The 25,943-nt window shown below is 39.9% G+C and overlaps 1 protein-coding gene across 1 annotated transcript in view; it reads right to left on the reverse strand.

The window, feature by feature from the left end:
- Positions 1–552: 552 nt before the first annotated feature.
- LOC311090707 (neurexophilin-1) overlaps positions 553–25,943 on the reverse strand; it is a 33,362-nt gene continuing 7,971 nt past the window's right edge. Inside the window, exon 2 of the mRNA XM_084126170.1 lies at positions 553–1,479. Coding sequence (XP_083982296.1) covers positions 682–1,479 — 798 coding nt within the window. The 3' untranslated portion in view covers positions 553–681. The remainder of the gene's footprint in view (positions 1,480–25,943) is intronic.

Consider the following 25,943-nt stretch of genomic DNA (forward strand, 5'->3'; position numbering starts at 1 on the left):
TAATTTTTGGGAAAAATAACCTACACTCTTAAAAAACAAAGATTCTAAATGGGGGTTTACAAAAATGTCACCATTTTTGGTTCCCTAAAGAACCATTCAATGAACAGTTCTTCAAATATTTTTTTTTTCTTAGTGTGAAGAACATCTTTCCATTTTAAACAACCTTTTTTGCAATGGGTCCATGGATGTTAAAGAACCATAGTTAAAAAAAAACTCTTCCACTTCTGCATATGTGGTGACCAGTATGATTTCTTGTTCCTGGGTAATAATTAGAGGACCTTAACACTGGGCACTGATTAGCGCAGCCAATCAGGGACTCGGACTGATGCAGCGGACCCTCCCACACTGAGCATCTGGTTTTGCATATATGTGTTTTTTGCAAGTCATATTTGCCAGGTTGCTTTAGAGGTTCTTCAAGACATCAACTGCAGCACATTAAATACTGTACATTCACCTTTTGAACTACCTGTGATGTTCAGGTCATGAGAGGGTGTCCATAACAGCTCAATGATAAGTTTCGGAAGAGTCTTTAGCTGAAAACCTCTGTGTCCTTTAAAACCCCTGTCTCAAATTAGCATTTCGCATTCATCTTCGTATCCGTAATAGAACCGATCCCTCATATGCTAACACCTTCCCCCATCCAGCCTTCCTCGTCCCTCTAGTCAACTGCTCTCCACAGCTCTACCCTGAAGGTAGGTAGGGCATCTCATTGTGGTAGTTATAGTCTGGACAGACCTTCTGCACCAGTCGGTAGTCTGTGCTGTAGAATGAAATGTAGATACAAATGACCTTAAAGGGTTTGGAGCAGATCCAGGACACATGACTTTGTGTCTGCTCCTGGAAGCAGGTCTTGGAGGGGTCGTAGTTGCAGAGCGAGGTGCGTTTGCTCCGGTCCACCTTCTCATAGTCTATGCGGCAGTTGAAGATCTTTGAGTCTTTAGGGTAGACCACGCTCTGCCGCTCCAAGTCGAACTCCACGGCCTTCACCGGAGGTACCAGGCTGACTGAGATGTTCCCCTGGCCGGTGGAATTGTGACGGAAGTAGACGCTGAAGGTGCCGTTCCCATGATCCACGATCTTACCCGTGATGAGCAGGTTGAGGCGCACTGTCTTGATGTTAGAGTAGAAGTCGCCCCAGCCGAACATCTTCTTAAATTTGCCTGTTTTGACGATCGGGGGGCGGCGCTTCACACGGGAATTCCCCGACTCGTCCGTGTCCGTTTTGAGGAGGTCGCTACCCAGCATTTCCCAAAATTCCTGTTTGGAAAAGGGCACCGGAGAACGATAGGGCAGCTCCATTGTGGAAGTGTTGGCGGCTCGGCCACGGCTGTGCATCACCCAGCGGCTCAGGGGTGAAATCGAACCCTGAGATCCCAGAACCCCAAGAGTTTTGGAGGAGTCTGCTGGGGAGGAGGACTTTGACGTAGATGAGGGGAAGGAAGAAGATGACGAGTGGGTATCTTCCTGTCCTAGAGCCAGCTGGAGGAAAGAAAACAGGAGCAAGAGTGAGCCAGTTAGTGGAAGTATAAAAGAGATGATGACATTTAAAGAGAGAGGAGGTTACACAGACAGGATTTTGAATAGAAACTAGATTTGCATTTCCCAAAGGAAATAGCGGCATTTGCACGGAAGCAAAAGAATAGTATTGAAGTTTACTTATGCTTAGGGTTTAGACTTTGTTTTTGCAAAAAAAAAAAATTTTCTTTCTTTTTTTCTAGAAAAAGCCAAAATGGTGCGCACCTAAGGCTGAAATCTGCAAAACAAAGTTTGAATGGGGTCAAATTATTGAATGTATGTTGATTTGTTTTGAAACTGTTGAGAAGATGAATAATAATAGAATGTTTGAGAAATATCAGTGCAGGAATTTTAATGCAGTGCTTGCCTTGCAATATAGCATGATTTGAATGACTGAATTGAAAGGAGAAAACAAAGAACTGCTAAAAGGGAAACATCATTAGCACTTGAATCAACATTCACCCACGGCAAAGCGTCATTGACACCTCACACAAATGTCCAGGCCACATTAGCCCTTTCACGCATAGTGGTGGTCACTACAGTGGACAGCTATTTAAAAAGCATTTTCTTGAATTTGCACGGGTTTTTATGGCAAAGTTGCACATCAACCTCTTCATTGGACCCTGGTGCATCATCCTATAAATTGCAACCAAGTGGCAAGCCTTTGTTTTTCGATTTTTCCCCCCTCCAGACCAAGATGGCCAAGGGTCAGTCAGATATGCCAAGTTGCTCCGGAATATCCACCCATTCCTTCTATCCTAGGAGACTCTTAAATATACTCAAAATATTGCAGCATCAAGCAATATCTAATGAGTCATATCACAGTAAAATTTTCCAAGTTTTGATTTTAGATTGAGAGAAAACTAATCACATGTCCACTGTAGTGGACGTCATGCATCAATTGCTATATTTCAGCTACAATTCATAATTATAATGTGAATATTGTTTTTGAAACTTAAAACTTAAAAACTTAATCTGCAGTGACTTTTTTTTTACTGTAAATAAATAAATTTGTATTATTAGAATGTAATTGTCATTGACATTGAAAAAAGTCATGTGATTACATAATGTATGACACTTGTAATGCATTACTGGTAACACTTTACAATAAGGTTCATTAGTTAACTACATTAGTTAACATTAACTAATAATGAACTGCACTTATACAGCATTTGTTCATCTTTGTTAATGTTAATTTCAACATTTACTAATACTTTATTAAAATCTTGTTAACATTAGGTAATGCACTGTGAACTAACATGAACAAACAATGAACAGCTTTATTTTGATTAACTAACATTAACAAAGATTAACAAAAACAGTAGTAAATGTATTGCTCATTGTTAGTTCATGTTAGTTAATACATTTACTAATGTTTAATAAAGGAACCTTATTGTAAAGTGTTACCGCATTACTTTACTTGTTAGATCAAAAAGTAATCAGATTTTGTAATGCACATTATTGTAATGCGTTTTTTTACTCATAACATCAAAAAGTAATCTGATTACATAATGCATGTTACTTGTAATGCGTTTCTTTACTCATAACATCAAAAAGTAATCTTATTACGTAATGCATGTTACTTGTAATGCGTTTTTTTTCTCATAACATCAAAAGTAATCTTATTACGTAATGCATGTTACTTGTAATGCGTTTCTTTACTCATTACATCAAAAAGTAATCTGATTACATAATGCATGTTACTTGTAATGCGTTTCTTTACTCATAACATCAAAAAGTAATCTTATTACGTAATGCATGTTACTTGTAATGCGTTTCTTTACTCATAACATCAAAAAGTAATCTTATTACGTAATGCATGTTACTTGTAATGCGTTTTTTTTCTCATAACATCAAAAAGTAATCTGATTACGTAATGCATGTTACTTGTAATGCGTTTCTTTACTCATTACATCAAAAAGTAATCTTATTACGTAATGCATGTTACAATACATTACTCGTAACATAAAAACCAAATCTGATTACGTAATGCATGTTACTTGTAACACATTACTTTACTTGTAACATCAAAAAAGTAATCTGAATGCGTTATGCATGTTACTTGTAATGCGTTACCCCCAACACTGCTCATTTCAGATGAGATTGAAAAAAACGTATCGCTAGGTTTTCTCAGAGGAGAGCTATGCTAGAAATGTGCATGTCCATCTTGAACATAATCAGAATTATCAGCTAATAAGGGTAAATCTCCATACTCTGGTGCACTGGAGGGAGCATCTGAGTGGTTTCCACAGTTGTACCTTGACAGACTGTAGAAAAGTCTGATGGAATCACGTCCTCATGTTCTGATATCAAAGATACGCGATGTGCAACTTGCATGAAGCCTTTGCAATATTTCTCATTTATATTTTTTGTATATATTTTATAGTTTTCACATGATTTGATATAATTGTATTGATTAGTTTGTTAAATTCACATATTTTATCTGTTTGATTATTGTCTTATATTTAATACAGTATATCTTCAGTTTAAACCATAACCGCATACTGTCCACTCAAGTGGACATCTGAAGATCTCAATACGAAGATCTCAATACTCAAAACGCAATATATGAACGGCTCCTGACTGGTTCGAATCGGCACTTTGAGTAGACATTTAAAATTGTTGTGCAATTCTTGTTTTATATTAAATGTTTGATTATTCATGTTAAATGTAAAAAACATTTTGGCAGTTTTTTTTTTTTTCTTTATCCATTTGAAAATCTTGTTAAAATATGCCATAAAATGGATAGTTCCAGTCCTTGATTCTGATTGGTTGAATTTATCGATTCTGAATGTAAATTACTCAACAAACATACTGTGACCGCATTACATTAGTATTACTGCACAAATGCCATTTGTGATTCTTTGTTTCTGCATGTGTTGCTTAGCAAACTCTTTGGAACTACATTGCTTGGCGGAGGAATACATGTGTTTTAACGTTATATTTTTTTGTTGATGGTGTTTATTTTATGAATAAAATTAATATTAAAATTAATATTTGTATTTTTATGGAGTAACCGTTTTAGAACAGCTAAAACTCTGCTCCGCGTCGTGCCTACAACGCCCCTTAGCTCTTCTGCTGTTCGTTCTAAAATAATAGAGTCGTTGCAAAAGGCTACATGTCGCATTAAACTGGCAGATTTTAGAATGTTGTAGGCAATTATTTTGCAAGTAATTACATGTTTTATCTTTCCTGGATCTTTGGTGTAAACTCGTGAACGCGCCCCCCCCATGAACACCTGAACGCCCCCCTTTCAAAAATCTTGCTTCCAACGCCCCCCAATTGTTCTCTGAACGCCCCGATTGAGAACCACTAGGTTAGATAATCTGTTTTTGCAGGAGATCTCTAGGACTCCCTAATTTGACTGAGAGAGAGGAAGAGGGCAAACCAAAATTTTTATTCAAATTGACATTCATTTTAAAATTAATTTTAATATATTTTAACATCTTTTTTATTGAGCAAAGCCATGAACAGATTAAAAAAAAAAAAAACAGCAGAGAGAGGAAGAGGTCTCGGGTTGGATGGAAGTAGAGAAGGATGTTGTTAGATAAAACAGTGTGTGTGTGTGTGTGTGTGTGTACTCTATATACTGTATATAGTTGTGGAGGTGGAAGAGATGCCTCTTTATGTGGGCTCATGGATGGGTGAAGAGCCCCAGAGTGGGCGTAACTGGTAATTACGAGATGGTAATGATCTATTTGCAACACTTCATACACAGATAATCCTACAAGAGCTCTCATACCTTGGATCAAACAGTTGGATGTGACACTTCACAAGTTTGTGTGTGTGTGTGTGTGTGTGTGTGTGTGTGTGTGTGTGTTGCAGAGTGTCAGCTTTGATGTATTGTTTATTATCTGATGAGCTCTAAATTCTGTTTGGTCTGTGTCTCTGAGCCATGGGCCTGAGCTGCATTGTGTCCGCATGGTCAGGTTCAAAGCGAAAACTCCCCCAAAAGACACATTCATTTCTAGGAAACAGTCTCATGCTGTACAGAAGCTCTCTGACTTCACCAGAGACAAAAATCACTTTCACGTTTATGGGTTGCAGAGACCTTGCGAGTTGGGGCGACATGGACCGCAACCAAGAAAATTAATTCCCACTTCCACTGGTGTCCAAGTCAACTGATGCCATCTTACACTACCAATAGTCATGTGACCTCTTGTCTTCACCTCCATCTGTTCCAGGGCATAAAAATATAACTGAGACTTGTCTCTGGAGTGCCAAGTGTCTCTGAACCTGAGGTAGGTTCAAAGATAGACACAGTTTTAGTTGTGCCTTTTGTTGTTAAGATAAACTGTTTTTTGTAGCGTTGCCAAGTTTGATTAATTTTAGCAAATCAAATTTGTTTGAACAATGTATTTAAGTGTACTGCTTGATAAAAAATGTTTGATTGATTTAACAGTCATCACTTGTTTTACAGGCTTTTTTTTTTTTAGTGAAATAAACACTAGTTAGATAGCATTTATGTTTTTGAATATGTTACATAGATTGTGTAAAGTGTAGTTTGGCTCCAACATGTCACGAAGGAATATGAAGGAAAGGAGAAAAATCATATTACCATTATGCTCTCAGTTGTTTACAACTGAGATATTAAAGAGATACGTGAATTTTCTTATCAGTAGGTATATGATGATGGTTTTGTATGCCGAGTGTAAAAAGGAAAAACAAGGAAGGAAAGAAATAAAGAACAGAATAAGGTAGTGCCTTTAGAGACCTTATTTCTTAGTATATTCCAACCAGAATATATGCCAGTCCACCCTCACCGTAAATGTATGCAGTCATAGTCAGTTTGAGGATTCTGCCTATCTTTGTGTGTGTGAGTGAGATCCCGCTGCCAGACTATTTAAGCATATATTCAGACAGTGTCTAAGTGTCTGAGGTATGTGTGTGTGTGTGTGTGTGTGTGTGTGTATATGAGTCTGTTCTCACTGTCAGGGCAGGCCTGATCCACTGAGCTTAAGGATCTCTCTCTTCCATAATGCATGCTGCCCTGTCTCAACCCTGATACTTCAGCCCACTCTGATGTTTTACGCCCATCTCATCTCGTCTTATGCAGGCTTATTCCAGCTAGATCAGGCTTACTCATGCCTGATACTCATTTTACTTTACTCTAAGAGCCTATCTCCAATCTTGATAAGACAGACTCCATTTTATACAGTACGGATTAGCGCAACACGCTCTGGCTAATTCAGTCTTCTGTAGTTTTTCTTCAGGCGGCTCTCAGTCACTTTGCTTGGATCTTGCGTGGACTTCATTGTGCTCCATAAAAGAGGTCTCTATAAAAGAACGTGTGGATTAATAACTGGCCTTGACGAGCGTGTAACGCCTCTACAGACTGAATAATTCTACATTAGCTCCGTTGCAGATCTACTAATCTGCTCAGCAGCTATGCAGAGCAGGTCTTGTATCAATGTCATGCTGGCTAATTGGAAGTATAAATATTAAATTGCATTATTCTGCATGGAAACACCTGTCTTGACGAGCCTTTGTATTCGACATATTGATGACTGCGATGTGTGCTGAAAGTTTTGCCTAAACCTTATCAGACATATTATATATTGTACAAATATTTTTGTATAATGACCACTAAACTGTATAAATCACTGCTGTCCCAGGTAACTGATTTCCTGCATCTTTATTTTATTTCCGCATGTCCTAATCACACTGTCAGGGTTTATTTTGTGATGATGTCCAGCTAACTGTACTGCACAATATCCCATGTTGTCACTCTGCAGAAGGGATTTTTTGCAATGATTGTGGATTGCATTTCCATAATTGACTGCAGTGTGACAATGATTTATATTACAGTCTGTTTTACGGCCCCATATTCATCTCGGATTAGTTTGTATGACTTGCTTAAAACACTCATTTCTTTTTATTTTCTAATTCTATATTGGGTTAAAAACAAATGACAAATGCTACTGTCTATAAGTGCTACACACACACACACACACACACACACACACACACACACACACACTTTGCTGTGTCCCTGTGCTGTATGATGCAATATTGTTTTCACCAAATAAAAGCTTTGTTCTTCATCCCATCATTCTCTGAGGAGTAAACATTCCAGTCTGGATACACTATTCTGATTTGAGTGATGTCACTTTCTTCCACAAGGCAGAATGGAATTCTGGAATGTCCTGTATGATTAATTAGTCAATCAATCATGTCATTTTTTTAAGAAAAGTTGAGATCTTGGAATGTCACAATTCTTCATCTCTTTGCATCCTTTTTTTTCAGTGCTTATTTCATTTGTGCTGCTCACACCAGCTTTAGAAATGGCACACAGGAGGCCCTCCAAGTAAATCCCATTTCTCCCTAATCTCCCTGGAGAAGCATCTCAGCCCCACATTAATAATGAACAAAAATAAAAAGCAGGTAGACATATTGATTTTAATCTATTCAGACTTCACTCTCATTTTCTTCTTTTTTCTCACAGAAGATAGGATAAATGTGAAGCGGGTTTAAGGGAGGAGGGGTGAGGAGGACCAACCGCACCATTACCCCCTGTTCCTATAACCTGATCTCAATTTCAGTCTTCATCTCTCTCTCTCTCTCTCTCTCTCTCTCTCTCTCTCTCTCATTATCTCTCTCCTTCACTGCCAATATGTTGGGAAAAAGTTGACTTCGCACATTGATCTGTGGCCAGTTTTCTCCACCAAGCTTACAAGCCTTGACCTCATCAAGAGCAAGTGAGAAAACTGAACAAGACAGAAAGGTTAAGATTTTAGAAAAGTCACAAAATCTTTGTTAAAGTAAAATATGAACAATTAATTACTTAATAAATATATTACTTAATAGAATGACTTAAGGTGCACACTGTACGATTTTGCCCATGATTTTGCCGTCTGAGACAAATTTAGCAAATCCTAAAAAGATACCTCTGATCCTTGGCTAAAATCGGAAGTCTTTGATCCTTAGTTTAACATGTTCACCGACAGCCGATTAATGACCATTGTGATCAAAGTTTACCTCCGACAAAATTCTAGCAGTGTCAGAAGATGTCATTCACAGCCCTGCAGTGTGACTTCTCTACAATGACCATCAAATTGTCTCCGTTTTTCAAGACAAACCATGACCAAAATTAACGTTAAAGATTTCTTTGTGTAATGCAGCTCACTGTCAACGAACGTGTCATTCATTATTGATGTAATTAAACTCCAGACAAGTTTTATTGTGTGTGTCTGTTTTTAATGCATCTTGACTTTCGTACTACACATACTGTAAAAGTGGTGCAACTGTTTTGTGAAGAGACATTAAAAGCACATCAGGGTCCTAAAACGGAGATATCCTTGTTCATTTTTGGTAAAGGAAACTTCATTCTAAGGATTCGAAATTTCCAACCATAAATATATAACAAGGAGGGGACGGTTGGGAATTGACAGGATATTATAATCCACACTACGAACCAAGTGACAAAATGAAAGATGAATTGGATTTTATAACTTCTTTGCCCTCCATGAGAAATTAAGGGCATGATTCATCCAATATCATTGTAATTTTCTGCACCTCTTGACAGGGATGTTCCTCCGCCTTTTATTAATAAGATCTGTAACTAAATCAACCACTTCATCGCCCTACAGACTTGATGTGGTATTGACTTCATTCGCTTCCTTCTACCACTTAAAGTGAGCGGTGCAAGACAGCGCAGCATGCTAAACACTGCGGGTGGAATAACACAATGTGTTTTTTGCCAGATGAAAAACACTCATGGGAGGGGAGGAACGCGGCTGGAGGCATCGGTACAGGAAGTGTAACGGCTGTCTAGACTGACCAGCTCTCTAATCCTACTCTCAGTTTTCATGTGGATTACGGTGGGCTGAGAAAGAAAGAAAAGTCTAGATGTTATAAACAGAGGAGGGGAAAGACAAGACAATAAGAATGAAAAATAGCTCTGCGGTGGAGGCTCAATTAGGGGAGAGAGATTCTCTTTAATATAACTATGTGTGGTAAAAGCACAGTGGGCTAAACGCAGTAAATCCCATTTATTCATTGAGTTTTAATTTGTATGAGGTCTTTACGCACCAGTGACTTGTTTATGGGATCCCAAATAAATTTGGACTTTAATGAGTATATGGCGATGATACTTGCTTTGAGTTGCAAACCTTTTCTAAGAACTCAAAACCTCCATTGTTACACATAAGGACAAAAAAAGCAAAAACATTTAAACACCAAAACAAATGTTAACATATAATGAGCCCTGATTCCAGGAATAGTAAAGAGTTCAAGCATAATAGCTTTAGCCGTGTGGTTAGTGCACATCTGTTTATCATACAAAGTGTTACTTGCGTTGCTTTATTCTACCTTTACAATATGTGTATGTGGACTAAAACAGCTGGAATAATTGTTGTGCGTGTTCTACAGGAGAAAGAAAGGCATACGAGATTGGAATGACATGATGGTGAGGAAATGTTGGCATTTTTTGGGGGATTTTAAACGTTTTGTGTGTTTTATCACATTTAGCATGGATGCGCATCCGGCTCTCATCATGTCCATTATTTTTCTTATAGTATTACTGTGAAATAATTACCAATACCAACAGAAATAGAACTTGCCACATACATTCAGAGACAAAAACATAAATGGTTTGAATAATTTTAATGGTGAATAAGCCTTAGAGACAGCAATCAGAATGAGAAGGCTGTTATAGCAATGGGGCATTCACCTCAAATTTATTGCTGCAGGTCACAGAATGGCTGTGTTGTTGGTCGTAGTGTGTTTTCTTACAGTTGGATGCCCTATAATGCTATTAGTGGGCTGTGCAACTGGCAATAACTTTTGAAAATTTCATCACAAATGCTACCTATTCTCAGTAAAATATGTTGTTTTGCAAACAACATTGCAAAAAGGAAAGTGATAGCATACTGTATAAATTGCAGCACGTAAGATGAATGATTATAATGCATGAATCAAACCCACTAAGAGCAAGTGAATGAATGTGTGTGTGTGTCTGTGTGTGTCTGTGTGTGTGTGTGTGTTTATCTCAGGGGGTCAGGGTTTGGCATGGTCCAGTTAGCCCCCGCTGGTACATTCTGTAACTACACCATGGAGTGTTTTCTTTCCTTTTGTGCCGTTAGCAATGTAAGCGTCTGGCCGGTTGGTGTGTTTAAATAGACCTAATGGATGATTAGCAGGGTGATAAAACAAAAAAGGACAAGAGCACTGCTTTAGGCAGCAGATGGTAAATAGCTGAGCAGAAGAAGAAAAAAGAAAAAACTAAATAAAGAGCTGAGCAACTGAGTCACAGAGCTAAAGGTTGCGTAAAGAGGCATGGGCGAGAGGGAAAGAGAAGTAGCAAGTGAATGCGATAGCTTCTTTGGAGGTGAGCCCATGTGTGCTTTGCGATTTGAAAAGATCTGCTCTGATGTTGAGAAGTGCAGAGCCAGATCAGGACAGGTAACATCTCAAAATCTTATTACACAGAAGAAAATCCAAACACAGAGGCCGACAGTGCAGGATATTATGTGTATAGCATCTAAATAGAGGATCGGATTTGACTTCACAAGTCATAATTTAAGATTTGTGGCTATATGCCTGTTAAAGGGACAGTTCGCCCAAAATGAAAAAATTGTCATCAGTTACTGATGTTTTTCCAAACAAGTTCTTCCCTCAAGTTGTTCCAAACCTGCATGAGTTTCTTTCTTCTGTTGAACACAAAATAAGATATTTTAAAGAATGTTGGTAATCAAACAGTAGTCAATGGCTACCGTCAACTGTTTGATTACCAACATTCTTTAAAATATCTTATTTTGTGTTCAACAGAAGAAAGAAACTCATGCAGGTTTGGAACAATATGATGAAAAAAAAAAAAATCTGGGTGAACTATCCCTTTAACTGTGATCTGCCATCTATGTTCTAGTGCAGGGGTTTTCAAAGTGGGGGCCGCAGCAAGTTGGAAAAAAAAAAGTTAAAAAATAAATATTTGCTAATATGAGTATTGTTATGAAAAAACATTATAATAATTTGTTGCATAGCCTATCTGATATCTGATTGATCGGCTAGTGACAAGAATTGGCCGATTTTCACGTGATTTTCAGTCTGACATATGCCGATTCAAATGCACTCGGGCGCCGCATGAATAACATCGCGCAACATCAGCATCACACATGCACACAGAACGCACATGTAGGAAACCTTGTGAATTACGGCCGTTTCAGATCGCGAGCGGCGCGTGAGCAGCGCGAATTTTTTTCGGCGTGCATGTTCAGTGAGTGCATTCACACCGCGAGCTGGAGCAGCGCGTGAGCGTCAAGCAGGAGCGTCGCATGAGCAGCAGTGAAGCGGAGGGTTTCGACGCCGAGTCTATTTTTGTAGCGCTGCTCACGCTCAGTTAAAGTGAAAGCACACTTTTGATGGACAAAATAAATATGATTTCACTCAAAAAAATGCACATAATTTGCATGTATAGTGTGTTTTAACAAGGGTTAGGCTATGTCAGAAAAGAAAATGAAGACAAAAATATTTATAGAGAATGTATCCATTTAAACTTGTTTTTATTAACCAGTTTGGGTAAAAGTGGTGTTTTATTATATATATATAGAAAATAAATATTTGTGTGTGCTGTAAAGTGGTTAGAAAAAATGAAATCAGAATCGGCTTAAATCTGTATCGGCAGGTCAAACTCAATGAAAAATCGGAATCTGCCTTGAAAATTGTAATCGGTGCATCTCATCTTTCTGATTGGCTGGTATCAAACACCATCACATAATCTGATGTTCACCTAGATGTTTTATTTATTTATTTCTACATGTGTAGTATTGTCGATGGGTTCAATACAGGGGGCCTTGGCCAGAACCTAGTGGTATTTGGGGGGCCTTGGCATGGAAAAGTTTGGGAACCCCTGTTCTAGTGTACACCTAAAAGTTGAGAAAAGTATCTAGCCATAAAGTACTGTAAATTAATAAGTGATTTGTCCCACCCCAACTTTCTGTTTCAATAGGAAAACCGCTCATTGAGCAATTTTACAGGGCCTTTAACATGCTAATAATCACACACACACACAAAAAACCCAACAAAATGGAGCCATTTGGCTGAAACTGGGTTGTGTTTTTGCCGTCTGGTGTGTGTCATGTGAGTCAGTGAGAATGCAATGGGGGTGGGGGATTTGTCATTGTGGTAATTGTGACTCATTTGGTTATTGACAACAAGCCTTAGGTGCTTCTCCAGGCGACAGAAAGAGAAGATGATTTTCATGAACGAGGAGATGAAGGTGGTAAAGCAGCAAAATGGATGGGATGACAGAGAGAATAGTGTACTATAGTACTGCACTCTACAGAATGCATACTAGCATTGAAAAGCTTGGGGTCGATAATATATTTTAATGTTTTGAAAGTCTCTTATGCTCACCATATCATTAATTCCATTAAAAATACAGCAAAAACTATTTAAAATAAAATAGTTTTCTATGTTAATATATTTTGAAATGTAATTTATTCTTTTGATGGTAAAGCTTTTAGCAACATTTCTCCAGTCTTCAGTGGCACATGATCCTTCAGAAATCATTCTAATATGATTATTTGATGCTTTTTTATTATGATCAATGTTGAAAACAGTTGTGCTATTAATGTTTTTGTGGAAACCATGATATATTTTTGAAAGATAAATATTTTGTTAATGTAAAAGTCTTCTGTCACTTTTGGTCAATTTAATGCATCATTGCTGAATAAAAGAATAGGCCTACATTTCTAAAAAATAAATAAAAGTAAGTCATTTTCGGATCCCTTCTCCCCACTCATCTACCCTTCATTCCTATCAGTGTCCCCTGATTATAGTAGATGAATCGCTTTGTTGCCTGTTAAATGAATAATTGTAAACGTAAAATTGGATCGACTGGAAGATATATAATAATATAGTGAGGAGTATTGCAAATGGTTTACTCTATAGTTTCATACTGCACAGTTTGCACATCAGGAAATTTGTATACTGTACAAAAACAGTATAGTGTGGCTTTCCGAACATAGCTAGAAGGAGAGAAAAAGTGGAGAGAAGGTGGGATGAGCTGGAGGAACAGCATCTCCAATAATGAAGAAGGCAACTGGAGAGCAGGTAGATGACATTCAAAGCCAGAATGAGACAGACAAGTGTAGAAGACAGAGTGGGAGCTGGGAGAAAGAGAACAATGCAGGCAGTTTAGAGAAGAGTAGGGAGATGACCGGTGTGGGCCTGTCAGCTCCAGAGGCAATAAACAGGCATTTAAAGAGACAGGTACACAGTTTCACCCCAGCCAATTAAAAACAGACTGGCACAACATTCTACCTGAGTCTCTTAAAGGGACAGCTTCAGTGCTCTACTGAGGCCAATTAAAGAGACGACAGCACCATTTTACTCAGTAGAGCTCAAGCGACTGCATCTGGGAATATCACTGATTCTGACTGCTGATTTATCCGATGGAGAATCTGTGACTGTTCTCAGTGCCACGAGGATCTGTATTCCATGGGCTCTTGTCTGAAAACTTTGAATAACAGCTTTAATAACCGTTTTACAACTGAGTAGTGGGGTTTATTGTAGCTATCTAATTGAATACTGTATATGTTGTCACAGACTAAGGTGTCAGTGAAAAGAGTCCAATCATCCATGAAAAAATGAAATCATGCAGAAAAATAGCATTCCTAACTTTGGGATTCTGGTTAACACCGTACTTAAATGATTAAATTCTAGGCAAAATATATGCAAGCTTTTTTTCTTTTTCCCCGATATTAATACTAATAATGCTTTAGGGTCTAATTTTCTCAATACTGCATGCATTTTCAGTTTTAATTGTGAAATACTGAAGCAGTTGTTAATTAAATATGTGTGCTTATTTTCATATTGTTATGAAAAATCTTTGTTCAAGAAAAAAAACAAAAAAACACCTTGCTTGCATATAATAACTTGCCGTCTTTGAAGTGAATTTTTCAATATGGATTTAAATTAAGCTCCTATCAGAGGTAGGATTGCAGGCTGCTGTGGGTAACCTTTTAAAACAGCAACCTTATGGCCTCAGAGGGCTGAAATATTCCATAACGAGTGTATGAGAGTGTGTAGCTAGCTCTGGCCCTTTGAATCACATCTCCCCTGGCAATAGAACAGACAGATACACTATTACAGAGTTTCAGACTGATAGCACTGGAGAAAGAGGTACATGTTTTTGCCTAGTTGTTTAAAGAAACAGGCTCTGCAATTAATGTAAACCTTCCTGAAGGGAAGAGCCGCTGTCCACTAACTCAAATTTCCTTCTGAAACAAAGAATATGACAATTTGTTCCGATGTCCTATAAAAGAGTAGCTTTGCAATTTTTGTTCTATACCTTTTTCAGACTTGAACAGCAACATGAATCAAACTTTACTGTAAAAATCTACAGTCCATAGTAAATCAGAGCATGCCATTCTAAAGAGAAAAAAAGGAATGTTTTCACAATCTTTAAATCAAAATGTAATAACTTTCTCTCTCTAAAACCTTTCTTTTATACTAATGTAGCCAATGCTGAGGGAGGATAATATCGACCAATAAGTATGGCTATTTTCCCCACCACTAACACTATTTTCCCCAGAGCCCGTTTAATTAAAAAATTGCATCACATTATGGAAGTTAAATTTGTTGTGACTGTCGTTTTATATTGTCTATCATAAGCTCAAACCCCTAGTGGTTGTCCCGAAAAATTAACTTGTGAATGAAAATACTTAAAGGGATACTCCACTTTAAAATGAAAATTCTGTCATCATATACTCACCCTCATGTTGTTTCAAACCTGTATAAATTTATTTCTTCTGCTGAACAGAAAGGAAGATATTTAGAAGAATATCAGTAACCAGACAGTTTCTGGTCTCATTGACTTCCATAGTAGGAAAAAAATATACTATAGAAGTCAATGAGACCAGAAACTGTCTGGTTACTGATATTCTTCTAAATATCTTCCTTTCTGTTCAGCAGAAGAAAGAAATTCATAAAGGATTGAAACAACATGAGGGTGAGTATATGATGACAGAATTTTCATTTTTAAGTGGAGTATCCCTTTACGTTTTATTTTTTATACTTGCTTGTTTATATACATGAAAAAATCAGTAACCTCCTTATCACATACAAACAAATACAAATACAAATACAAATACAAAAGAACATACCATTGTAATTATTAGGGTCAGTAAGATTTTTGAAATGTTTTTGAAAGAAGTCTCAGGCCTTGTCCACACGGACACGGGTATTTTTATAACCGTGACTTTTTTTACGCGGTTCGGCCGTTCGTCCACACGGAAACGCAGTATCAGGTCACTGAAACCGAACATTTTTGAAAACCCCTGCCAGGGTGAGGATTTTCAGAAACGCCGGTTGCAGTGTTGTCGTGTAGACAGTAAAACCGGGGTTTTTGCTTCTGATTCAGGCTTCTGATTGCCCAACGTGGCTTTATGATCGCCGCCTGCTGGTGTGGCATGCTCTTGACAGCGCGTGATAGCGTGTTTTTTACGTTTTCATGTAGGCGGAGATTTCTTTTAAACCGAGCATGTGTGGACGGGATTTTTTTTTTAAACGCAGGAGGAAAAACTCTGGTTATAAAAATACCCGTGTCCGTGTGCACTAGGCCTCAGTTACACTTTATTTCGATAGTCCACTTTGCAACTACTGTACATGTCAACAATGTCTCTCATGTCTCTCATTAATTTGCAACTACATGTCAACTAACTCTTGTTAGAGTATTAGTAGATTGTTAGGGTTAGTGTAAGTAGAAGCTGACATACTTGAAAAGTAACTTATAGTCAGTAGAATGTCTGTTGGGGGCCTTCAAAATAAAGTGTTAGCAGATATTAAGCAGTCTATTCTAATGACTTCTATTTGAAATTCTAGTTGACATGTAATTGCAAAGTTACTTATAGTTAATATGTCTAAAGTGGACTATCGAACTAAAGTGTCATCAAAGACTCTTATGCTTACCAAGGCTGCATCAAAAGTACAGTAATAATAGTAATATTGTGAAATATTATTACGATTTAAAACTGTGCCAATTTATGAAAAAAATGTGATTTGTGTTTTCCTAGATGGCCTCTTTCTAACAAAACTATTTACTGTGCATTAAAAAAAAAATACAGGTCCCTATTCCAGTGCATTTCCACCACAATGTGCCGAGCTTAGGAAGTTAAGGACTATTGTCAGCCAGAAAGAGTAGTAACACCAGCCACTGCATATGAATCCAAGAAAAAAATATATATTGACAAGCCAGACTCATGATCTTTACAAATATCCAAAGAGGAAGGTAGAAAATGAATCAAGGTAACGGATTCATTTTCAAGGTAAAGTGTCTATCAATAAGTCTGACAATATGTTTTTAATTTGGTGGCATGATTCAGATGATAACCTCCTCTGAGTACTCAAGGTACTGCACACCGACAAGCACACACTGTATTATGTCCCTGCAGAAAGACACTGTGCTGTTAACCTGAGAGTCAAATTAAGTTTGAATATTATGCAGAAAACAATGTGTATGAGATGAGATTTTCATTTTCTAAATAACTCCATATAATTAAGGGAGGGGATGGGAAGCAGACAGGGTGCAATGAAAACTACCCCTCTCTCTCTCGCTCTCACTCTCCGTCTCTCTGGCTCTCAATATGAGCCGTGTGCTCCTGTGTTTCCTCAGGCTGTTGGATTGAAATCTCCATCTCTAATATGACATAAATTTTTAATTAAAGGCCCAAGATCCCACTCAGATTCCTGAGTGTTCGCCGACACATTTATTTCTCTCACTCTTTGCAACAGACCTCATCCGCTCACGCTGGGAGATTTCTCCTTCTGTTACATGATTAAAATCTGCAAACGGCTCTGCCCTTAGAACTAATTATTCCACACCAAGACAAGAGGTGCAAGGGAGAGAAAGAACACAAAGGGAAGAGAAAGGTAATTTCACAAGAAACAAGCCGTTTGACTCTTAATGAATAATTTATGCCGGCTTCAAGGGGGTCACAAGAGCCAATAAGCAGACCCTTACACCCACCTCAGCCCTGGCTACTCAACAAACATCAGTCTCTTCCTTCCTCCTCCTCACCTCTGTCTCTGCGGCCCTTTTCACATGGTCCGTCTCACTTGAACTGACCGTCTGAAATGATTTGGATGGGTTCAGTTCAGTGATGCTCGCTAGACCCAGGGAAAATTCAGTATTTACGGCGAGATGGTGGTGCCTGAACTGGCTGTTAAAAATTTGCATCATGCCATATTGACAGAGAGAACGTGCATTTGGGTGCAAATCAGCACAATCTGGTCTGTGAGAGGTGAGGCATGTAGACAGGCTGGGAAGAGTGAGGTGGGCTGGTTGAGAGAGAGTGTGTGTGTGTGTGTGTGTGTGTGTGCCCGAGTGTGTGCGCGAGTGTGTGCGTGTGTGTGTGTGTGTGTGTGTGTGTCTGTCTGTCTGTCTGTCTGTGTGTCTGTTTGGCTGCCATGATTTTTTTCAAGACATCTTTTGTTGATCCTGGAACAAAAACATATTCCTAAACCTATCCCTACTTCTAAACCTAATCCTACCCATAACTTACCCTTAAAATCATAATGATAGCTGAATAAGAATTTTGTGACCCTTGTTGTAAGCCTTAACTTGACATTAGCTCTAAACCTATCCCTCAAATCTGATTGGTTGATTTGAATGTTGTTCCAGGATCAACAAGGAATCCAATGGATCAAAAGGTTTTATTTTATTTTTATTATTAATAATTTAATTAAATTCAGCGAGTATGCATTAAATTGATCAAACGCTGATTAAATTAAATAAACGCTGTTATTTTACATTTTTTATTCATCAGTCCTGAAAAAAAAAATGTGTGACAGTTTCCACAAAAATAGCAAGCATCAAAAACAACAGAGAAATGTTTCTTGAGAATTAAATCATCATATCATAATGATTTCTGAAGGATCATGTGACGCTGAAGAGTATTGATGCTGAAACTTCAGCTTTGCATCACAGGAATAAATTGCATTTTAAAATATATTCAAATAGAAAACGTTTTTTTTAAATTGTACAAACATTTCCCAATATTATTGTTTTTACCGTATTTTTAATCAAGTAAATGCATAGGGAAATCAAGTAAATGCATAAGCATAAGGAACTTATTACAGACCCCAAACTTTTGAGCAGTACTTCAAAAGTTTGAACTCTCCTCCCTTTAAAATGAACTTTTTAAGGGAGGAGAAAACGCTTTCCATATCTTTTGTTCTTAATGCCAAAGGCTGTGCATCCAATAAAACCCATGTTGCGTGGCATCTTTAGAAGACCATGAACAAAGCTAAACAAAAAAAGAAAATATAACGTAAATTAAAAATGAGTTCCCTTACCATGCGGAAAAACAGACCACATTGTATTTTATGAATTATTTCCTGCAGAGAGCTTGAAAACAATCAAAACTGTAAAAAAAAATTAGGTAAAACTAAAAAGGAAATTGTCATATTTCAGTCTGTTGTGTTAACTTTGCACATTGTTGGGCCTATTCCGTCTGATTCCTGAAACAAAGCCAGTTGAGAACCACTGTTCATTGTACCCATAAACATGTTGTTCCGGGCCCTGTGAATTTTAGTGATGGATCTGTGAGTCATGTAGGGTGAAAGGGTGACACAGTAAGATCCGACAAGGCTATGTGTGGCAGCGGTGGAAGACAGTCTAATGGAAGAGGTTTGATTCTATGTCATCGACACAAACACCATCCTAAACTACATCTGTTCTCTCTCTCTTTCTCCACGGCCGAGAGCACAGCTGATGCGCAGGGTAATGGGATTCTCCATAGCACTATAGGACAGGCTCTAACAGGCAGTTTAGATCTCATCTATTTGACCTATTTGCACTTGTTAGGATCATTCATGGAACGCACTGAGAATCAGAGAGGGAGAGAGGGATGCAGAGAGCAGGAGAAAAAGAAGAAACTCCAGTCCTTTGATAAATTCTCTAGTAAGAAAAGTCATGTCTGGTATTAAGGGATGACTCTTGGTGCGATAACATTTCAAAGGAAAAGTATAATGAACATGATTCTTTTAGTGCTGTTGCTCCAATGTTTTACATTGTTCAGGAAAGCCTGAAGATCACTAACCACTCCATTCATGTTCTCCACATCTGATAGCAAAAATCAAGGCTGAATTTAAACTCTTTATTTCCCCACTACAGTATGTCAGTTTGAAATCCTATAGGACTGTCAGCTTTGACAATGAATTTAGCAAAACTGAGCAATTTTGTGTATATTTTAATGTATATTGTTTTTGTGTTTTACATATTGCCGTTATTTCAGCCATCAGTATACACTGCTCTTCAGACATCAGCTGTTAAAAAACAAATACTAATCTTAATGTTTTGTACCAGGCTCGGAGGTAATCCTTGAACTGACCACTCGCTGAGTAACTAAGGATTTTGAAATTTCAAGAATTAAAAATTAAGAGGACACCATGGGGGAGGAGTAAGAAAAGCAATATAACTCTGTTTTCAGCCAGCCTTGAAGGTTTCGCCAAACAGATGCCTATGTCACACACTAATGATGTCAGCAGATGCCTTTGTCTCACCCTGATGAGGTCACCGCAATGCTCTGGTAGTACAATAACCATCTGTCTACTTTCACAGATGGTGACAGATGTATAGCAATGCATCCATGAAGAAACTCATCTTTGCCCCTCTCTCTTTGAAGTCTATTTGAAGTCCAAAACCTCCTCAGACATAAACAAATATGCACTGCTTTCCAAGTCATAATTAATCCAGTAGGTAATTTGCTTTTTGTAAAAATGGATTGTTCTATGTATTGATTAAAATCCACACTGGAGGTAAATCTTAAAGCATGACTTGTGTTTTTGAATAGCAATAACGTTAAAAGACTCAAAAGTACTTCCTTAATGCAAAAACAGACACATAATTATAAACTGTGTCAAGTTCATGTAAATGAACAATACTTTTACAGCATTTATTATTCTTGGTTAATGTATGTACATGTACAAATGCATTTTTTAACATTAAAAGTTAACATGAAAGTTTACACATTTTGAACTAACATTAACTTTCAACAAAAGGGAATAAATAAATGCATTTAATATATAATTTTACATTAAACCAAATTCATAAATGCTATAAAAGTTGTTCATTGTTAGTTTAAAGACTAAACTCAAAGAGTTTAGACCGGAAACTCAAGCTTATGTGAAGAAGTTTCATGTTTTGTTTCATTCCAAAGCTCAAACTTGGTGAACCCTGGCCTGTGAAATTGTATAATGTGAAGATGTGTGACAAATACAAGACAAATCATTAAGGCGCTACCTCTTCGCTGAATTAAAAGAACACAAACTTTAAAGATGCAGGTAAGCAGCATTGCAAGAAAGTGGAGTAGATTGTATATTTTTACATTTTGGATTTATAATTATTTGTTTATGTTGAATGTATGTTGTTGTTTTTTTTGTTTGTTGTTTTTTTAAAGACGCTTCAGAGTTGACATCACATCACGACCGTTGCAGTGTCCAAGGACATTTCACATGCTGGTTTGACCGCCCTTTAATTTGCCTTCTGCCCTGACATACATTTGACCATAAATGTCAGTCAGTTTGTTATGGCATTGTCAGCTTTCACTGTCATGATATAACTATTTGCCTGAACAACACATCTGGTTTAATGTCACAGGCATGACATGACAAAGGTAACTCTGTCGCCCCCTTGAGTACTGAGGTTTTTTTTTTTTTTTTTTACCACCACAGTAACCTTAGTGCACATACCCTTGCAATGCAATGTCTGTCTTTGCATGTTTCGTGTTTTTGGTCTTAAGAAAAAAGTCCACATGCTTAGTGTAATGTAAGCATGGTGACTACCACAGCGTTAGATTCAATTAAACAGTGCCTCAATATTTATACAGTGGCATTTAACTGAGATATAATTGGATGTTGACAGTAGTGCTTAATAATCTATTCATAAAATATGTGCCATTTTAGCTGTACTGTGCATCTCTCTTAGTCTGGCTATCATCAGACCAAGCTCAATCTTTTAAGATTGAACATTAGTCTGGGGAGTCTGCTCTGTATTTTCTACTGCACAAGAGGAGTGATCAACGGGAATAGTTCCCTTTCAAGGGAACTCGCGTTGCGTCGAGTTTGACGCTATGGGAACGCTTTGCGTGATGACGTCTTGAAGCACATGTAAAATCAGTCCAATGGTGTGGCGGAACGTCAGAGGCGGGTGACGTCACGTACCAGGAAACTATAAAAGCCGGCCCGAAACAGAAAACGAAAGCTTTCTGAGTCTTCAGTTGCGCTCTGTGTGAAATCTGTCTGTATATTTGGTGTTGTCTGTCTATATCATATATATATATATTCAGTATGGCGAGCGAGCAGCAGTTTAGAGTGTGTGTCCATCCCTGCCCGCGTTATTTAACGGGAGGTGACACACACACTCTTTGTGTTGTTTGTTTGGGAGAGGAGCATGCCCAGTCAGCACTCGAGGGTGGTGACTGTGTGCATTGCTGTGCGCTTCCATTGCGTACGCTCCGATCCCGCTTGGCTCGGTTCAATCCCGACCACGCTCCCCAGGGCTCGGGTCCCGCCGCTGCCGAGGCACGGCGTCGATCTCAGACCTGGGGTTCACAGATGGATTTATCAGTGGATGTTGAGACGGGCTCTGCCTTATCTCAGCATCCGTCTGATAGATCCAGTGCCTCTTATCAGGGTGTGGAAGCACGCGCTGCGGTTTCTTTCCCCCCGATAGAGGTACCAGTACTGCAACTATCCAGCTCTGAGGAGTTGGATGTTGTGAGTATTGTAGCTGAGTCTGAGGATTCGCCACCTCAGTCTCATGCGTTTGAGGAACTGCTCGATGTCATTACTAGAGCTGTTGACAGACTGTCTATTGAGTGGCCAGAAGATAGGCAGGACGTTCGTTCGAAAAGTAAGCTCGACGAACGCTTCCTGCCATCTCGTGCGCAGCCCCAGCGCAGGAGCCTGCCGTTTTTCCCCGATCTCCACACCGAGGTGTCGAGATCGTGGGCGAAACCAGTGTCATATCGAGTGTATACTGCACAAACATCACACTATTCATCCATTCACAATTATAAAGAGCATGGTTATGGGGAGATGCCGAAGGTGGAAGAGACGCTCGCGAGCTATCTCTCTCCAGCAACGGCATCTTCTCTGAAGGCTCCTGCACTTCCATCCAAGCCAGTAAAAGTTACTTCTTCCCTGGTTCATAAAGCTTATGCCGCCGCCGGTCAAGCTGCAGCGTGTTTACATACAATGTCCATAATGCAGGCTTACCAGGCTGAGTTATTGGGTGATTTTGAGGAGGGCGGGGGTATTAGTGCTGATACGGTGTCTGAACTGCGTAGAGCCACGGATTTGTCTCTCAGGGCCACCAAGGAGACGGCTAAATCCATCGGCCGCTCTATGGCAGCCCTGGTGGCCACTGAGAGGCATCTGTGGCTCAACTTAAGTGACATAAAGGACAAAGAAAAACATGTTCTTTTAGATGCACCAGTATCCACGCAAGGGTTATTTGGAGACGCAGTTAATAGTGCTGTAGCGAAGTCACAAGAAGCTTCAAAACAGGCAGCTGCACTTCAGAAACTTCTCCCCCGCCGTTCTTTCTATGAGGCTGCTGAGCGGGAGCAGCCTCACTCCTCTAAAAAGAGCGCTGAGCACCGTGCCACTCAGAAACAGAGCGTTTCCTCCCGTGCTCCCCCACAAAAATCTCGGGGACACGGAGGGCGCTCTCAAACCCAGCAGTCTTCGAGGGGTAAAACGGATCTGCGGACCGTTATTACCGCCAAGAAGGCTGCTGGGAAAAAGTCCTGATGTCTGAGGGCTCAGGACAAATGAGGGTAGTCCCCCCGAAGCAGAGCGGTTAACACCTCTTTTCACGGTGCCCGTCTCTCTTCGGTGCCCTCAGGGGACCGTTCTGCCAACCCTGCCGCCTCCGGCGTTACAGGGCGCAGCGGTCTCCGGCGAGCACATATCTCAAGGTCCACCCGGAAACGTAGTGGCCTCGGGATGCCCGCCCCCTCTGAGGAGGGTGCTAGAGCAGTCTGTTTGGTCGTTCCCTGCCGGTGCGCCGTTACAGGGCGACGAACCGACTGCTCAACAGCAGGAGAAAAATACGGTGCCGTCTCTCTTCGGTGCCCTCAGGGGACCGTTCTGCCAACCCTGCCGCCTCCGGTGTTACAGGGCGCAGCGGTCTCCGGCGAGCACATATCTCAAGGTCCACCCGGAAACGTAGTGGCCTCGGGATGCCCGCCCCCTCTGAGGAGGGTGCTAGAGCAGTCTGTTTGGTCGTTCCCTGCCAGCAGTCTGTTTGGTCGTTCCCTACTCAACAGCAACAAAATCCAGAAACCAGTCTCGAGAGACTGGTACCTCTAGTAGAATCTTTGACAGCGTGGAAGCTACTGTCAAATGTTTCTCGTTGGGTCCTGCAGACCGTGGAAAAAGGGTATTAGATACAATTCTAGTAACGCCCACCGCGGTTTATGGGGGTCCTGCCCACAATGGTGGGCCCCGAGCAGGTTCTGGTTATGGAACAGGAAGTAAACACTCTGTTAGAGAAAGGGGCCATAGAATATGTACCTCCCTCCAACAGGGAAACCGGGTTTTACAGCCGGTACTTCATAGTTCCAAAGTAGGACGGGGGATTGCGTCCCATTTTAGGTCTTCGAGTTGTCATGCAGCTCAAGTTCAAAATGTTAACATTGAGACAATCGTGCCACAGATTAGTCCGAGGACTGGTTTGTCACGATAGACCTCAAGGACGCATATTTCCATCCGTCCGTGTCATTGGAAGTTCCTGAGGTTTGCTTTCGGGGGCAAAGCATACCAATATCGAGTTCTTCCATTCGGCCTGGCTTTATCACCCCGCACTTTCACCAAATGCGTGGATGCAGCTCTGGCGCCTCTGCGCCTCCGGGGTATTCGCATCACGAACTACATCGACGATTGGTTGATTTTAGCTCAGTCGCATTAGATGGCGGTTCAACATCGAGATGTTGTTCTCGCCCATATGAAAGAGTTGGGGTTACGGCTGAACGCCAAGAAGAGTGTGCTTCTCTATTTTAGAGGACCACTTTTTTAGGCGTGGTTTGGGATTCAGTGTCGATGCAGGCGCGCCTGTCATCGCCACGCTTCGATCCTGGCAGCTGTGAGAAGTGTAAAGCTAGGCCAGCTACTCACTGTCAAACAGTTCCAGAGACTGTTGGGTCTCATGGCAGCAGCTTCCAACGGGATACCTTTTGGACTGCTGCACATGAGGCCCCTGCAGTGGTGGCTCAGGACCAGAGGGTTTTTCCCCGAGGGGCAACCCATTTCGCACAATCAAGGTCACGCGGTGATGCCTACGTGCCTTGGTTATGTGGAAGAAACCTTGGTTCCTGTCCCAGGGCCCAGTGCTGGGAGCTCCTTGTCGTCGCAAACTGCTAACGACGGATGCTTCCCTCACGGGTTGGGGAGCGATCTCACCTCTTCAGGGAACCGAGGTTACAGTCGTAACCGAGGCGTTCAAATGACTCTGTACGCAATTGGATAGTCCTTCAACCAATCAGACCAACGTGACGTACTTTGCAGCGAAAACTCCAGGCAGGAAACGTGTCAACAAACGTGTTGGTTTGGAGCATTGATCAGTGGTTTGCAGAAGCAGAAATGGCATCGAGCGATTTTTGCAGGTTGTGCAAAAAAAAAACATGAAAGTGAGTGGTATTTACACCCACTCTAGCGATATGTTTGCTAAACTAAAGAAGCCATTGAGCATCGTCCAGAGGTTAAAAGGAATTGGATTGGTTTAAACCCGCCAAAAGCGCGCCAGGTGGATGAACCAGTTTGTGATTGGTCCCTGCAAATTTGTAACGGAAGCAGGATAGAAGAATGTACAGGTTTCCAGCCTGAGCTGTGGGGCGAAATCAAATCGCCGGCAGATCTCCCTAGCTTATCTTCAAAAGGGAGAGCCATGCCAAAGATGACCATCTGAGGGAAGGAGATGGATGGAACACTAACTTGGGGTTAGTCTGTGCTAATGCATAAAAATCATCGACAGTGTTTAACACACATCACACAGGTAGACAGCATTGTTTAATGAAACAGTGTTTATCTTACAGTACCTTTGGTACTGTGCTTTGTCTGTCTTGTTTGCCTATGAGTGACTAACTTGCCCTCTTACTGTTTCAAGATGAACTTTAGGTCGATCTAGGGGACAGTCTCTGAATTTTCTTGTACAGTAAATCTGCCAGACAAGGCAGCAGACCGTGAGGGACAAGAAAGGCCTTGTTGAACAGATGAGTCACAGAATATCTGACAGTTTATGGCATGCAAACAGATTTTTTTAAGAGCTTAAAATCAAGTGACATTGTTTAAGCAACTCCAGATTTGGAGACAGTCAGAAACACTCTCTCCTGAATGGCTTCGGGTAACTTTTAGTTAACTATAACTTTTAGAAGAATGTCGGTCCAATAAGAAATGTCCCTCTAAACAGAACAGGTCTGAAAACA

The sequence above is a fragment of the Abramis brama genome (genome assembly GCF_963993115.1).
Source record: "Abramis brama genome assembly, chromosome: 1".
NCBI classification, from domain to species: Eukaryota; Metazoa; Chordata; class Actinopteri; order Cypriniformes; family Leuciscidae; genus Abramis; species Abramis brama.